This window comes from Anopheles nili, chromosome 3 (assembly GCF_943737925.1).
Source record: "Anopheles nili chromosome 3, idAnoNiliSN_F5_01, whole genome shotgun sequence".
NCBI classification, from domain to species: Eukaryota; Metazoa; Arthropoda; class Insecta; order Diptera; family Culicidae; genus Anopheles; species Anopheles nili.
The window spans coordinates 10,374,194-10,390,502 of record NC_071292.1 but is presented as its reverse complement, the minus strand read 5'-3'; the positions used below and the strand labels follow the sequence as shown (position 1 = coordinate 10,390,502).

The window sequence follows — 16,309 nt, the reverse complement described above, 5'->3', positions numbered from 1 at the left end:
ATAATATCTTAAAGAGCGACGTGTTATGTTATTAAATTTCAAATTTTTTAGCACCCAAAAAAAGGTAAATTTCAATTAACAAAACATCAAGAGACGCTAAGATTTCTGGCAAAAAAAACTATGTTTCTCTTTATTCTTAGCAATGAGTTTGAGTTTTTAAGTCTTTCTTCTAAATGACAACCAATAAAAGCACTTTTGGAACCCACTTGATATCATGAGTATTCATTTGCCCTCCTAGCCATACTGTACAAGGAGGTTGCAATAGAATCGTCGATGTACCTTCATACTTCCTGCTGAGCTAATGATGGGAGCAATGCATTTATGCTGTACCCGGAAAAGCCGTCGGCACCGGGGATACTGTTCAAGACTGATGCTGCAGAACAGAATAAAGAAATTCATTAAATCGTTAAATGAATGAGATACCGAATCGATGTTTTTTTGTTCGAATATTGACATATATACTATATATATTAAAAGATTCAAGCTATTGTGCTGCAACTGCAGGGATATGATGGAGTTTTGGTGCAAGATACGTTGATTATATTTCGCATATTGTACATTACATAATAAATAGGAGTTTACCGGTTTATTTGAATTTATCAAATGTGACGCAAAGTGCATCTTTTCTTCTGACGTTGTGCGTTTGATACGTCATATCTTGAGAGTGCATTCGTTTCGTCCCAGTATCGGTTGAGGTATGATATTAAAGTTTTTGATAAATTCTTTTAATAGAATTGTTTTTATTGATAATAATAAACTTGTAAACAATAACCGAACAATATATTAGCATCCAACCTATACACTTTTTTTAATATTGCAGCCGTTGCTTTAGCGCAGTAAAGAAAGTATAAGAAAAAGTACATATTCAGTGTCTGGTATTTTGAGATTGTGCACGCTCGTAGCAGGACGCTTTTCCATCCAGTCATTTTTCATTAGTGCAGCAGAAAATGCAATCCATTCGTAAATCGTCCTGGATTATTCCTAGTGGCATGAGGTAAATACTTGATATTATTCCAAAGGATAGCACTCTTAATGCGTAGTAAAATTTTGTGTCTGCTCATAAAGCAACCTTTTATATTCTATCTCAGTTGATCGTTTCTTATCGGTTAAGACGGTTTTCTTGCTTATCTGCCAATAATCGTTCCGATAAAACACCCGTTTTTTACTTTTTAGAATTGCTCGTATGAGCGCCGGTGAAATGGGTAGTGGCGCGGGGAAGGGTGGTGGCGGTGGCGGTTCCATTCGTGATGCCGGTGGTTCCTTCGGCAAGATGGAGGTTGCACATGAAGAAGAGTACTTCTACAAACAGGTTAGATTCGTTCTGTGTTGCGATAATCCATGAATGCAACAGGTGTGTGAATTGAACGTATTTTTATTTCTCCTTTAGCGACAGGAGCAGCTCGCGAAACTGAAGAAAAAAGCCATCAACCAGGAAGATTTCCATTCGGAATCCATCAAGCACCACGAAGAAGCGATCGCTCGTCACAAGAAAGCCATCGAACAGTTGCAGAAGTAAAAATGCCTGATCTGTCGCGAAAAGGTGGAACCGTCTCTGATCGGTACCTATTCGAAAGAGCCTTAGTGTCTTTAGATCAAATGGATTTTCTAGGATCGGTGAAGGGAATCAGTATTTTCAGAAATTTTAGAATAAAATAAAATCATCTCAAAACAAGATATTATTTAATGCTCTCATAGCTTTTCGCTGCATTCTTGCGTATTGAAGTGGAACGTAATGATAATTGGTTTTGATAGGTATAGGGCAAGCGGAGCAATCTATTTTGAGACAAATGAGATTCATTTTTTTTATATCTTACCACAGCGTTTATAATGAGACCGGTGCATTTGAGGGATGCAATGGGTTAATTTTAAGTATGACGCTTTGTCGTTAATTGGTACATGTGTCAGCAGAGCATATATTGCCCCTGAACAGTTTATTTCGTAAATGCACATGTGATGTTCAGAAGCATGCACTAGCTGTAATGCTATGTTACTGAGGACTATAGGCAATTAAATATTCAAATATTTACTATCCACAACTTTTTATGAATATGTGACATTAGATACTAATATTGGTGTTTTACCGAATCGTTTTTGCCCAAATTTCTTTAGCAATCAGGAATCAATATGGAGATTGAAGCATATTTTCAACAATACTGCTTCGCATATCTTCTACACCCTTTCGGTTTTCCATTTGCATGTGCAGCAGACACCGCACGGGACTTGTGCGAAAGATTTTACAGCATGCAGAAACTCCTCTTAAACATTGAAAAAATAATACGAACGACATTACCCGTAACGTGCACAAGGCCACCGGCAGCAGAGATGAAATTCCACTTCCTTAAGGCGATGGCAGACTGTCCTTAGCACTACTTTTTCTGCTCGCTTCCTACAGCAGAAGCGTTCCAGCGTATGTGGAAATTATGTCAAGTATGCGATGGTATTTAAACAGCCACCATCATCATCACCCGTTGTCCGCCCATTCTCGATATGTCGCCATACCTCGAGGAAATGGACATACTTCTTCGATTATATGGAGTAGGTTGAAGCGTCCAGTGGAGTGAATTACTGCAATGCTGCTGGTAATGGCGGTAAAAGTTTACCAATGATTTAGGGTTTGTTATAATACGAAAGGGAAAGCCTACGGTAAAACGCCCTAACAGGTTAAGTTCTTGCGAGTTTCACAATGCGTGCAGCCGCTCTCGATCGTGATTAATGCTAAATCTCCGCCACCAAGTATACGCACACCCGCTGGAAATAGCCCGTTTTCATCAACTTTGTCGATGTAAAACAAATTAAGTAATCGACCAAAGCCACGTTAGGCCGAGGCGAGGGCGGCTTGGAATAACGAGGGTTACGTCCCTTGGACTTTCGGAGGAGGGTTGTCCATCGAAGCTTCCCCTCGAGGGGGTTCACATCGCTTGCATGCACAACACCCTTGCGGCCTTGTTGCGATGGATTCATTTTCGGTTCATAAGGGGATGTTTCTGCGTGTGTGGAAGCTTCGCTTTCGCCCGCGAAGACACCACCCTTGGCACGTGCTGCTTCATTCAACAATGTACAAATAGAGCCATCAGCTTTATGGTCGACAAAACGTGACCAGGATCGCATCGTGATCACGAGACGAAATGTGCAGCGGTCACTCGTTCTTTTGGATCGTCGTATTTTGAGTAAAATCAATTGATTAGGAGCAACGCTCCCAAGTTTGGTCCCTTTTTTGGGGTTTATTAGATAGATTGAAATGAAAAACCAAATATAACCTACGCGGCACGTTTCACCTATCGCGTAGTGAATTTTCGACAACGTGTATTGGATCAATAAAATACCGGTGGAGGGGAACAAATTCAAACCATGTTTTGACCTATTGAAAAGGCATCAGTTTATTTAAGAAAATGGTAATTATTGCGTTGGATTTTCCCACACATTACTCTGTAGGAGGGAGCCATTAATAATTATTGAAAGTGTATTTATCCCATTAAACTAACCTCGTGCCAATTACAGGGCTATATTTGAACGGTAACGGAAGACTTACATACGTCTGTTTCGGCGGCAACGAAAATCAAGTGAGTCTATGCCAGGGGAAAAACCATCCCAAACTCGAAAGTGATTAAATTGACGGATTGGCACCTCCCTTGGAAATGTAAATTTTTCAGACATGAACATGAACCAACAGGGCCGGGCGCACCCATGGCCAGCTTTTCCGAGCGATGCAATAAACGCACACATTTCCGCCGGAATTACGTCATGATTATCAAAACGGCAACAGAAAAAATATTCTATCACTATGGCCCCTATAAATTTGTCCCATTCGCAGGCGGTCGGACGCTTTTTTGTGTGGTTTGGTAATGTCACGTTGTTCTGTGATTTTCACATGATAGTAAAATTCGTGCTTGTTCTTGTCGGACTCGGTTCCTTTAAAAAAAACGACGAACGTTTGCTAGCAACTCGCATAGGCTGGAATATTTCATATCCAAGCTTCTACTCAGCTAAAAAAAACCGTACTGTGCACAAATCTGACACCATTTCCAATGCGTAACCTAATTCTAACGAACACGACACGGGACAGGACGAAACACGGAAGGCCAAATCATATATCCTTCCCTCGATATCGCCAACGCACAACGTTTTGGGGACGTTTTTTTTGCTTTCCACTCACTAAGGGTGATTTTTTTTGCCTCGTTTCATCGTACGTCCTGGAAGGAGATACGCCCGTCCACTCAAAAACGCGCCCCTATTTCGTAAGGATACGGGCCTGCCCTGTTGCCTTCGGTACGCCGCGGGTTCATCCTAATCAAATCGATAAACCAACCCCTCCGGCCGATAATTGGAATGGCCGCCAGGGGTGTCTAGAGCGAATGCGTTGGCCACACAAAACCCCTTTCCACGTAATTCAATCGCGATTGTAATTTAATCGTAAATTTATTACAATCGACAGGGCAATGCTCAAGTTTCGCGCCTCCAGCTTGGCACGTTGGAGTGTGACGTTACTCCTTTAAAAAAGTACGACCTCTCTCTCTCTCTCCTTCTCTCTCTAAGCAAACCCAACATCAGCCGCGGCCGTGCCATCCCTCATTGACGTTTACTTTCGAATTAATTTTTTTTATACTCTCCCCCAATTAAGTCCACGCCCCGTCGTGTCCTGGCCAAAGCTTCCAGGATGGGACGAGCTCCTTCGAACCTCCTTCAAGTCCCAACGGCTGCCCGCGCCTATGACGATGCCGGCGAGTCTATCGATGTCCCCGGCTAGACTAGACCCTGATGGATGACCGAAACGGGACGTAGTCCTTTGGGGGGAATAAGGGTCAACGACCGCCACCTCGATACAGTGCGCGATTTAAACGGTGTTTGCCCATTGGCGTGCAGCTCTTAGACCACAGTCGGTGTCGTGCCGTTGCAGGTTTTTTTTTCCTTCAATCCGACCACCGGACGGATGCAAGGATGCCGCCTTGAGCGGGAAGTGACAATTGCGCGGACGGTGGACCAAAGGAGCGATCGCGAATCAACGAGGTCCTGCCGATGGGTGATGATGGATGATGCGGTTGCATCCGCTTCGCCGGCGGGCACGAAAATGGTGCATTTTAATGCCAACGTACGGGAAGTGGCCACATTAAGTGGGACAGTGGGATAGTTTGACGATGGGAAAAAGTTACAAAAAGGAGCATACAACGTCTGATCGTCATCAATAGGAAGCTTCTCGAAAAAGGATCAACTGGTGATAATGTCACTTCCAACGCCTGATGATGATTGGGAGCAAAATTTGACCACCAACTCACGCCCATAGTACGGACTTGAAGAAGCCCACGGCACATAAGCAGGTCCGTGCATTATTTCGTCGGCACCTTCCCACCGGCAGGATCCCGTTCAACCCTCCGAAGGTCCTTCAGAGCATCCCCCCTTCGACAATAGCCTTTTAATCTCATTCTCTCGGCAATAACTTCGTGCAATTATAAACCGGCACCGTTGGCGCGATATCTCCGTCCGTCCTTATCATGCGCGAAGCATCCTGTGGCTGGGTCTCACATCCTGCCGCGCGTAGGGCAAGCGAATTCCTTTTCGTGTGGAAATGCTCCTTGCAAACTGCCATTTCTCGCCCCATCCCTCGATCCGGCGTCGCGTCATGTTCTATCGCTTTTGTTCGCCTTCGTTCGACGTTTGACTGCGGGCACCTTTTGTGGTGGTGTCCATTTTGTTCACAAGACGACGGCGACGGAGCCTGGAATGGTCGTATGCCATTTTTCGCGGTTATGAAATGGCCACCCCGTACCTGAGCGGCATTGCGGGAAGCACGCAGGATCAACCGGTGTCCGCAAGCGGATACGTGTGTCGGTGTGTCCTCGCTGCTCCTTTCTCAATTGTGGCCCCCGGTAGCTCGTATCCTGTTTGTTCCTTAGTGCGTCCCAGGATGATGGAGCAGATTTCTTTCCTCGAACACACGCACATACACACCTTCGGCGTGAAAGGATGCGATGGAGACGCAGAGCGGTGGCGGTGCCTGGAGACGATATCCGGTGGCGTATTCTAACCGCCCCCGGGAACGTACCGTGCATAATTATGGGCATGAATATTAAATATGGGAATTGTTGGCATTTTTCCGAGTATTCCTCACCGGGGTTCGTGTGGCCGGGAATGCCATTTCGAATCGTGCCGGTTTCCTTTTTGACACGGTGCGAGATCAGAGGGTGGGGAGGGGGTAAGAAAATTCCTACACACGGGGCCAACCTTCTCCTCTTTCGGAGAGCGAGGGTGTTTTCGTGATAGCACGGCAAGCAAATATCAGCGTATATCGGTCTGTTGGCGCATCCTTGCTTTAAACAATCGACAGGACGAGTTGCTTGGTTGAACGCAGGATCTAGAAAAAAAAACAAGAAAGCAAGTGAGAGAGAGAGAGAGAGAGCGATATAGCAGGAGTGGAACGAAAATATATCGAAATAACTGCGAGAATTCCGATCGGAGGTACGCCGTTCGCATGATAGATATGATGCCGTGGATGATAGATGACCGGACCGTTTATGAGTACCGGCGTACATCTGCATAATCTTCATTGCAATGTGTGAAGATAAACTGGGGCTGCATTACGATGAAGGTAATCGGTATGCTAGTGTTTTCTGCCCGTAGAAGATGCGTTGCTCCTTGGCCTCGCATTAGCACAATTTAGTTGAACTATCGATTATTTTTTTCGATTTTCGCAACAGGATAACATTTCAAATTATGTTAAGTGGACATTTCATCGCTATTGCTTGCAGTAGTATTATCGATACTTTGAGCTATTGCTAACCTTGAGGCAACGAGCTAAGACGGTTTGAGTCTTTAACCTGCTTCCTGGCGACCATCAGTAGAAAAATAGGCCACGCTCGAGTTGACACAGAACGGAAGCAGCCCGGATGGTGTCCCTTCCGCGACGTGACACTCAAAGTGCGTCCCAGATTACCGATTCGATTGGAAATGGTCACTTCATTGGGTTGGGGCATAAAAATTTCCCACACCCGACCTGCCACGGACCCAATCCCATCAAAGGCTTCACCATGTCCGGTTGCAATTCTCGAGAGGACATCCCCGGCCGGAATCCTTTCAAACGAGGGGCAAACGCAAAGAAGGGTCGTAAATCTTTTTTGTCTATTTGCGCGCGCGGCGAGGCGGAATCGTCCTTACGGTGGAGACACTTCAAAGCAACCTCCTCGTCGGCAGGACATCTATGGCGCTCGGTTTTCCTCGTTCGTTTTTCCAACAATTTTCTTTCGGTTTGAAACAAAACAAAACGCTCCCCTAGGAGCAAGGATAACGGACCAAGGATTGAATGCTTAATGGCGAACCATGGTGATTATTTACAACAAACGATCGGGATCGGGAATGGTGGCCAACGTGGTCAATCGCTTACAACACATACGGGTAGTACGAAGCGTACGGCGAGGCGGTGTAAGCTGCCCCGAAGGGAGCGGTGTAGGCAGCAGCAAAAGGAGCAGTATAGGCAGCAGCAACTGGGGCGGTGTAGGCAGCAGCAACTGGAGCAGTATAGGCCGCAGCAACTGGAGCAGTATAGGCAGCGGACACGACAGCCGGCGCGGTGTAAGCTGCGGCAACTCCGTTGTAGTTCCGGGCGAAAACCTGCGAGCTCTGGGCTGTCACGACGGCAGGAGCAGCTACGACGGCAGCGGTCAGTGGCTTACCAGCGGCACAGGCCACGGCAATGGCGACGAATACGAACACTTTGGCGAACATTTTGTGTTGGTTTTTTTGCGTTGAGTGCGCTGAAGGCTTCTTGAGAGCGAATGTAAGCTGCTGAATTGCTGCTGAATGCGAACTGTGTCGATTGTTGGCCACAACCGGCACATTTATACCCGATTAATTGGCCGGGTTGTCTTCAGGTGGCCGAATTATGAGCCCCGATGGAGAGAGGGATACAGGCCACGTCGGTACACCTTTGCATGGCGGTCATCGAACGTCATTGGGTGGTTTGGTGGGAGGCTCATTTGACATGCCAACCCGATCACGTAGCGTCGATCGCGTCGATCACTGGCGGACATGTGTGACCCAGTGACAATGTACCAAAAGGACATTGAGCCGTCGCTGGGACGAGGTTAACACGATGTTCTGACGCATCCGATAATGCTATTGCGCAATGAATAGAGGTGTCTGGGAATCGCAATGCCTGAAGGTGTAATCTATTTCCAACGAATCCGTTCGTACGGATCATTTACATTTTTTACACATGCTAGGCTTATTGCACAGCCCTTTTGGTTTCCCTTTTGTTTGGGTTGTTTATACAAAAACGCCTTGCTCTTCTCTTCTTTGTTACCTTCCTTCTTCGAATTCAGTTACACTTGCAGTGAAAGAAAGCAAATATGCTCAAAAAAGAAGCATTCAAACATTATTGTCGTCTGTGTATGATTGTGGTGTGTAGAGCATGTAGCATGTTTTATAAAAAAATAGATTCTCGCTTTAAAATTATTTCGGTAAAGGTTTGCAGTATTATGTGCAAGTCACATTCTCGGGACCACGTGTTAGAACAAACCAGTTTATCCTTTTTGTCCGCATGTTCTTATTTTTTCATTAACAACTATAGCAATGTTACCTAGCGGCAATGAGATAAGATGCGTTACAGATAATGAATTATTCGTAAAGCAGCTTTTTAATGAAACAACAGTTTTTATTATCATGCTTTTTAAAAGTTTATCTCGTTAGTTTAAATGTTGTTGTCCTTCTGTCCTTTTCACTCCAATTTACATGACACCCGTTAGACAAGCAAATTTGACCATCGTGTGCCTCTCTTTCTGACACATCTATTTTAGCTTCAATAATATGCGCTCTCTCACTCACTCTTCTGCTCGCTCTACAGCACACGGATCCATGAGAGAGCGGCGCGTGCACGTGTTCTCTCAATTATCGCTGTTTTGTCGCCATTTTTCGCCCTTTCACTCTCATTCCTTTCGACTGTACTGCGGTCTCGCTCTGGCTAGGCATCGGTGCGTCTCGCTGGCTCCAAAAATATCCTCACCGCCCCGCTCTCGCCCTAAGCACCGATAAACCAGCGCGCGCTCGCTCGCTCGCTTACTACCACCACAGTCAAGCACTTTTGTGATACCACCGAAAGCGCACGGATGTGCGGCGGCTATTGTTATTTTCCAGGATCCGCGCGGACAATCGAGATCGTGGTGCTTTCCGCAGGCACATTAGTATTGCTCTCGCGTCCAACCGACTAACGCGTGTTCTTGCAGTGAAGTGAAGTGAACAGTTCTCGATTGTCAGAGTGTCATTTGGACGCCAAAAAACGAAGTGATAATTTGTAGTAAGTGCGTTTTGGCACCGTCCCGTTTTGTCCTCGTAAATTTGTTCTTTTGCAGCGTTGAATTTCGTACATCCATCCACGCATTTGGCTGTAAAAAGTGAAGTACCGCGTGTTGTCATCTTAGAAGGCGGTTACATAGGTGAATCGCGACAACCCATCGGGGTAGGAAAACAATACGCCGTATGGCCGTTCATCTAGCCGTAGTGCGCGTTTGTCAGGATTATTAGAATATTTCTGACGGTTTGTGGTATTTTTTCTGTCCGTCCTTGCTCATAGTTCCTGCGGCGGCATGCGTCGTTGTCTTAAATTCGTTCGCTATGCTCGTTATGTGCGGCGTGTGTGGGCCAAATTAAATGGGTTAGAGTAGAAGTACAGTGTGGCCAAAAAAGTGCACTACGTAGGCGCGTTTCTGCGTTACAAAAGAATACAAAGGTTACTGCGAAACTTGCAAACGTGACGGCATAGTGACAGCGTCAGAAATCTGAGAAAACGCAGTTGTTGGGCAAAACACCCGTTACCCCAAAAAAATACAACAACGCTCCGTTCGTTCTAACGAATCCGTGAATTCTGTGTGTGTGGCACGTGAATTGTGAAATGTATCCGGTGCGGTGCTGGACGTTAACGTTTCTTGAATGAAATCGCAACCGGAAGAAACGCACCGTGTGCGGCTACAATTCCATTGAAAGGTTTCGTGGCTTCCGGCGTCTTCCAGGTAGGACAATTGGTAAGTGTGCTAGGTTCGTTTTCGATTCATACCGGCTTCAATCCCCAATCGTTCATCACACAGCAGGCAGTCCAAAAGCCAAAGAATCAGCGTAGATTTGCAAAAACCACCGGTTGACTGTCAGGTGTTTTTTTGGGGCACCTGATCAAGGGTTGTTATCACGAATCATAAGGTCGTTTGATCGTTGATTGGAAACCTCTGGAGCAGTATTTTTGGTTCGCCAAAATCTCACGTACCAAGCCTACCGGTGTAACACGCAGGCATTTGTCGCAATTACAGGTAATGGAATCTCCTTCTCCCTCGTTCTTCCGATTTCGTTCCAACCCTTGGGTTGATGGCGTGATAAAGTGGTCTTTATTTTGTCAACGCTTGCCGTTGCCACAACGAGACATACTTCGTCACGTTTTGCATCGTTTTCAAACGGAGGCCAAAGGTCGTCACCACCTGATTTTTCTGCCCCTACCTGCTGTGCGAGAGTTCTCTTATCTATGTGCGGGGAACAGTGCAGTGAGGGTGCGGATAGAGGCATTGATAAGGTCGGAGGGTTCCCTTTGGGGTTTGTTTTTGGCAGCACTGACGTCACTAATTAATGACCCAGTCGAGCCCATAGCCCACGTTTGGCGGCATATCCCTTTTTTTCTTCTTATCGGCAATTCTCACACGTCCTTGCCGATGGTTCTGGCACTTTTGTCGTGGGTCATGCTTATCTTTACACCTACTGGCTGGCTTCCATGGTGCCAATTAAGCTTCTCCTGCCGTGAAGATTTCTCTTCTGGTGTTTGGACGATAGCAAACGACCGAAAGTACGTAAAAATTGACCGGAAAGTGTTGTATGAATCATTTCCTGGATTAAAGAGCGTGAATGTTGATTATAAACGAAGCGAATTAAAGCTGAAGCCTACGAATCGATCATGGATTAAAGACCATCCCTCACTCATGTTTCGTAAGCGTCAGGGGATTGATTACGATTTCAAACCACCGATACGGGATGAGATGAATAGCTGCCAACAACTTCAACACCCACCAAATCTTCGCTTATCATTGCAGGTCGCACGGTCAGCACCCAGCATCTTCTTGTCACCATCAATATTGTCTCACATCGAATATTTACCGTGGCACCGCGAGATCAAGGCGCCAGTCCGTTGAATTATCACCAATCGAAAGGTACCCGACCGGAGAAAGAGAGGTCGCCTTCGTAGAGACAAGCACCCCACGGAACACGGACGTGCAACAAGCTGCCGAACAGCTCCACACCAGGCACCCCCGCCTTCCGGGTCGATCTGTCAGTTTAAATGGTTTTTAAATTGGACAGATTCAAAAAACTCTACTCCCTGACGGACGAAAAATAGAGCTAAAAGAAGGCAAGCAACCTTTCCTAAAAGAACGTGCTGGTGGCAAAAGAGCAGCCACCCTTAATCAGCGATTTTTTTGTGTATTTTTGCGATTTGAATCGACGTATTCAAATGCACTAAATACGAAAGATCGCTAGCTCTGTCATCATATGCTATGCAGCATCATCTGAGTGTCAAGAACGTGTGACGCATCATTCCTGTCCTCTAAGATAAGCGCTAGGATAGATAAGAGCAAGGACACACACGACTGCATCGTAAACGTATGACGTGTGTCTCAGTAATTGGTTGATGATTTCCTGTGCCTGCAAGCGAACATCCGGGTGGTGCATGCAGAGGTCTACCGATACGCGCCAGATGCGATGAGATTCCTGGTGCAAGGATGTCATGCTGCCAAGCGAAGCTTCACCATTAGTTGCAGCTCAGGCCATATATTCTAGAAAATACAAACATTCCGCAAGCGTTGGTATCGTATATTGACACAAGCCCTTCTTGGGAACGACGAGCCGCGTTAGAAGGCGGCTGTGGAAGGCGCGAGAAAGGAGTTCGCTTCCGAATGAACACATTCTGAAATGGAAGGCAGTAGCACAAAACATCTTACCGTCATGTTATCGCCTACAAGACATCTCATCACATCAGCACGAGCTGACTTCGGCTGTCGGAAGCGATTGTCATCAACTCAGTGTCCTTCCCAAAGACGAAACCGGATGATGAGGCCAAGGATGCTGCCATCGTGCTACCTTCTGCTGGTGGTCCTTTGTTGCAGTGATTTTCTTTCTACGGCCTTCGGTGAGTAATAGCAATTGTTGTGTAGTGTAAGCGTTTTATTTGTTTTTTTTTCGGCTCCCGGTTTTATCGAAACATATTTGAGAACAAATTTTAAAAGCATGGTGGTTTAGTAAAAAAAAAGCTGTTTAAAAAGGGAACGTTAATTGTTGGTTAATTGTTTTGTTTTACATCAACTTTCTCTGAACAAGTTTTTAAAGACAATTGTGATGCGAACACTTATCTCCGCTTGTGTAATAAAAGTGGTCCATGGTGTTGACATTGGCGCGAATCGTCCTGACAACCCCCTTTTTGGTTGGTCATTACTTCCCAGATGAATCAGCACCACCCTTGGTTACGAATTGATTCGATTACTACTGAGTCGTACTGAGAGGTAGCTTTGCCCCAGCGCTTGGAAGAATATCAATAAAACTTGCAAAGTGCAGCGAATATTCGCTACTGGCTTATGGGATGTTCTATTCATTTGTTCAATAAGTGTGCCTGGGGGGATTTTTATGAGCATCAACCCTAGAGCGCGATAGAATCTCGCGTCCCTAGCCACGGGCGTACACAAATTTTCCGGAAAAGTATTCGTTCGTCGTTTCAATGCGAGGCAAATTCTTTTAACTACTTTCCATCATATCGTTTGCGGGAAAAGATTAGGAGGGATTGCTTTTTCCCGGGCAAAGTTTTTTAAGTAGCACGAACCGTTCTGCGCAAACGGTATCCTTCGAGTTCTTTAATGTTGATTCAAGTTAGGAGTAAAAAATAGTCATGGAATCATCGAACAGAGCAGTATGAAATCGAGATGGCAAAACATGATTCGGATCGCTTGTGAACCCAATTGAAAGTTAAAACTTTCTCTTTTCTGTGAAAGTCGTTGAGGAAAAACATTCCCGGAGCACATTGTAAACTGTGGATGTTCTTTTTATTGCATTTTTTAACAGAATGCACAAAACAATTCTTCGAAAGAATATTCTTCTTTAAAGAATATGCACGCCAATAAATACTACAGAAACTTTATTAAAATGCTATGATAAGATACTAGTGCTATTTCTATGAACGCATGGCACATATTTACTAACATTCTTATTGTTTGCATACAAATTAAAACCTTTTTTCTGTGAAATTAACTGCCCCAAATACTCCGGGAAGCATACATAATGCGTATCTTTTATGTCCTTTTTTCCTGGCCGGGAATATAACACACACTGGTTGCATCGCCAAGGTGCATAAATTACTTGCCTTTTCCCGGGTTGAGTGAACCTGATGCACCCAAACCCAGTCTCCAGCAGCATCCGGTGATGACTCAGACCGTCAGGGTTTTGTCGCAACGTGGCGGGGAAATTCCCTAAGCTGTACTGGCACACGCCCAGAAATGTTTTCATCCTACTGAAAGGGCGCACAAAAGGATGCAGGCCGCGTGTCTGGGAGATTTTTCTTATTCGCAAAAGATTACATTCGGTTGCTTGGCATTTTCCCCGTTGCTGTTTGCAGTCTCGATAAATGGCGTCCTCTCGCGTTCACGTAGGCACTTTCCCTGTAGCTTTCCCGGTTGTACGAGCTGCTCATTCGATTAGCGTAAAGGCAAGCATACTGGGTGGTTGGCTGGAAAAAGAAGCTCCTTTCGTCACCGCACCCATGGGAAGGGACTCTCACTCATCGTGTGGACAGCTTCCAACCATGACCCAGAACTGAAAAGTCTGGTAGCGGAGTGGAATTTCACACAACACACCAACGGACATACGCGATTGCTCATGATTCGCAGGTTCGGAGTCGATTTGGGTGAGTGGAAAACCACCGTACGCCCATTGAAACTTCTCGGTCCATTCCGATCGGCGGAAATGGGGAGAACTTTCGACGTTTCTTCGTAGGGTCCTTTTGGGGTTGCTCCCAATTGCGGTTATCGCTTTTGGGGTTGCCTCAATTTTCGGTTGTCCAGGGTTTGGTAGGTGGTGACCTTCCCGGAAACAGGAAGGACCTATGAGTATTTGAGAAACATCATTAATCTTGCGGAAGAATCATGTTGACATAATGCTGGTGAGCATGTGTTTGGAAGCGATCGAACGTAAGGAACAGCTGGTAAAGTGGAATGTTTTCTAGGAAGTATATTTGTGCTTAACCGCATTAGTGTTGAAATTAAGCAACATTTTACAAGCAGCGGAAATGTTTTAGCTACCATTTCTAGAGCAAGGTATTTCTGATATAGAAAATAGTTCTGTTGTTTCATGTGAAAGCTAATGTTTTAACGAATATCCGAATTCTACGTATTTTAAAGCATCTTCTGATATTTATGTTGCTCTGTTCAACGTTTCTCGCTATTCGCTTCGAGAGGAATATATTAATTAAATTACCTTACTCATGTTCTCTTGTAGCTTCTTGTAGCTCACAAATTCCTCCGAATTCACAAACCCACGCAAGCATTATCAGCATTGAGCAAGTGGTTGTGAAAAAAAGGAAGAGCTAAGCTTCCTGTTCCAGTTGTTGGTTTAGGCGATTAGATCGGATTAGTGTTATATCCTGACGTGATAAAAAAATTCTCAGAACCAACATAAGGATGCGTACCGCCATTCTCATCATCAAGCGAATCGCTCCGCTGGCTCCAGCCTCACGTGATGGCTATGTGAGCAACCTTGCCAGTTTTATCCTTAATCGGTTTTGTATGAAAAACCCCTCCGTTACCAACGACGATTTCCATCGCAGCACAACAACGAAAGAAAAAATGGTACAAAAAGCACCGCTTGAGGGCAAATTAATTCCACGAAATCCGTCATCTCATCATGCGCCTTCGCGCAATTCCGACTGGCGATGATCGGGGCTCGAAGTTCGATGAGTAAACAGAAATTCAGTGCACACGAGCATATAAATCACGCGAAAATCTTCCACCACGCGGCAACAAATAGCCTCTTTGAACCCCCCGCTCTCCTTCCCATTTTCTTTCACCTCCCCGGCCGCACGAGGACAATCCTCCTGCTTCCGGGAAAGGACACACTTCACCTTCTTCACTACAAACACATCCTCGAGAGCAGCCCCTTCGCGGGCGGGCTCCTGGCAAGATATTGCGTTGGAGAAGAAGACCCTAAGTCTGGGTGTCTCTCCCCCGCATCTCTCCGCTGCTGCTCCCGTGTCGTTTGCCATTGGCAGAAGTTCGACATCGACGTGGGTGGCTGCCGGTTAAAGCTGCTTTTGGACGGATCCTCCCTTCAGAAGATGCCCCCGCGGGCGCACGGGGCATTTCGTCGGGACGATTGTTTACATCTCGAGCACTTAACCGCTGCCGCCGACTACTTCAGCGATTTCAGCACAACCCCGAGCATGTTGCATGTTGGCTGAGTCGCCACTCGGGGGAAGCGATTGATTGCTGGCATCGGCGGGTTTCGTTTCAATTTCACGCGCGAGGTGACAACTGCACACGCAAATTGGCGGCGAGTTTGTAAAAGAGCGTGCTACGTTCGCCTTCACCGTTTGCAAATATAAACGGAGTGTTTATGTTCCGGCGAGATAAACGATGCCAACGGATGGAGGTGGGGTGTTTGTTTAATCAATGGAGTGTAACAAAATTTAAATAATTTTAGGCAATCAAACCTGGTGAAGCAGCTTGGAGCTGCTCGTTCGTTGCGCTACATCACGCAAATAATCGTAGAGTAATCTTTCACTGCGAAGTTCATTACCGACGAGAGTTTGGCATCGTCTGGTACGATGAGGGGTATTCAATCATAGCTCACTGTAAAATCAATACTCTGATTTTACGCAGTTTCGTATGACGAAAAATACGGATGTTTGAATAGGATACATTGATCTGCATTTTTGAAAAGGCGATCAAAGTACGGTAAACAAAGCAAAGCACGATTGTAGTTCTATTTTAAAAAAATGTGTATACATGTGATATATTTGATTCATATAAACATATATTTTTTTCTTGACTGCGTACTGAAACAGCAAGTTTTTCGGAACGTATTTCAAATATAGCAAGCCTTAGAGCATAAAGGTTTACGGAGCTGAACTGTTGTTCGAGCATCCTATGTCGGCCACGTGCTCGTGCCCTTGAAAGTTTTATTTGTCCTTTTTCGACAGCGGCGTGTCCATCGTCAGAGCTCGTTCTGAAATCTTAACTAAGTAACGTTAACAACGGATTGTGCCTTGAAAGCGATCCACCGCCTGGAGGGTATTGGATTTTTCTCTCCGTTAACA

At 45.5% G+C, this 16,309-nt stretch overlaps 2 protein-coding genes across 2 annotated transcripts; one reads left to right on the top strand and one right to left on the bottom strand.

Annotated features, from left to right (window-relative positions):
* Positions 1 to 671: 671 nt before the first annotated feature.
* LOC128723609 (ATPase inhibitor mai-2, mitochondrial-like) lies at positions 672 to 1,765 on the top strand. Its single transcript, XM_053817366.1, has 4 exons — positions 672 to 695; positions 821 to 994; positions 1,174 to 1,309; positions 1,388 to 1,765. Exons 2-4 carry the CDS (start codon positions 948 to 950, stop codon positions 1,514 to 1,516), a joined length of 312 nt encoding a protein of 103 aa, XP_053673341.1. The 5' UTR covers positions 672 to 695; positions 821 to 947; the 3' UTR covers positions 1,517 to 1,765.
* Positions 1,766 to 7,368: 5,603 nt separating this feature from the next.
* LOC128725661 (vitelline membrane protein Vm26Ab-like) lies at positions 7,369 to 7,713 on the bottom strand. The gene has a single exon (XM_053819421.1). The coding sequence runs from the start codon at positions 7,711 to 7,713 to the stop codon at positions 7,369 to 7,371; it is 345 nt and encodes a 114-aa protein (XP_053675396.1).
* Between the last annotated feature and the right edge of the window lie 8,596 nt (positions 7,714 to 16,309).

Excerpts from the sequence above, each read along its gene's own strand:
- LOC128725661 (XM_053819421.1), bottom strand. The coding sequence starts at position 7,713 with ATGTTCGCCAAAGTGTTCGTATTCGTCGCCATTGCCGTGGCCTGTGCC.
- LOC128723609 (XM_053817366.1), top strand. The coding sequence starts at position 948 with ATGCAATCCATTCGTAAATCGTCCTGGATTATTCCTAGTGGCATGAG. Across the intron at positions 995-1,173 it reads ATTATTCCTAGTGGCATGAG|AATTGCTCGTATGAGCGCCG; the intron begins GTAAATACTTGA and ends TTTACTTTTTAG. Across the intron at positions 1,310-1,387 it reads AAGAGTACTTCTACAAACAG|CGACAGGAGCAGCTCGCGAA; the intron begins GTTAGATTCGTT and ends TTTCTCCTTTAG.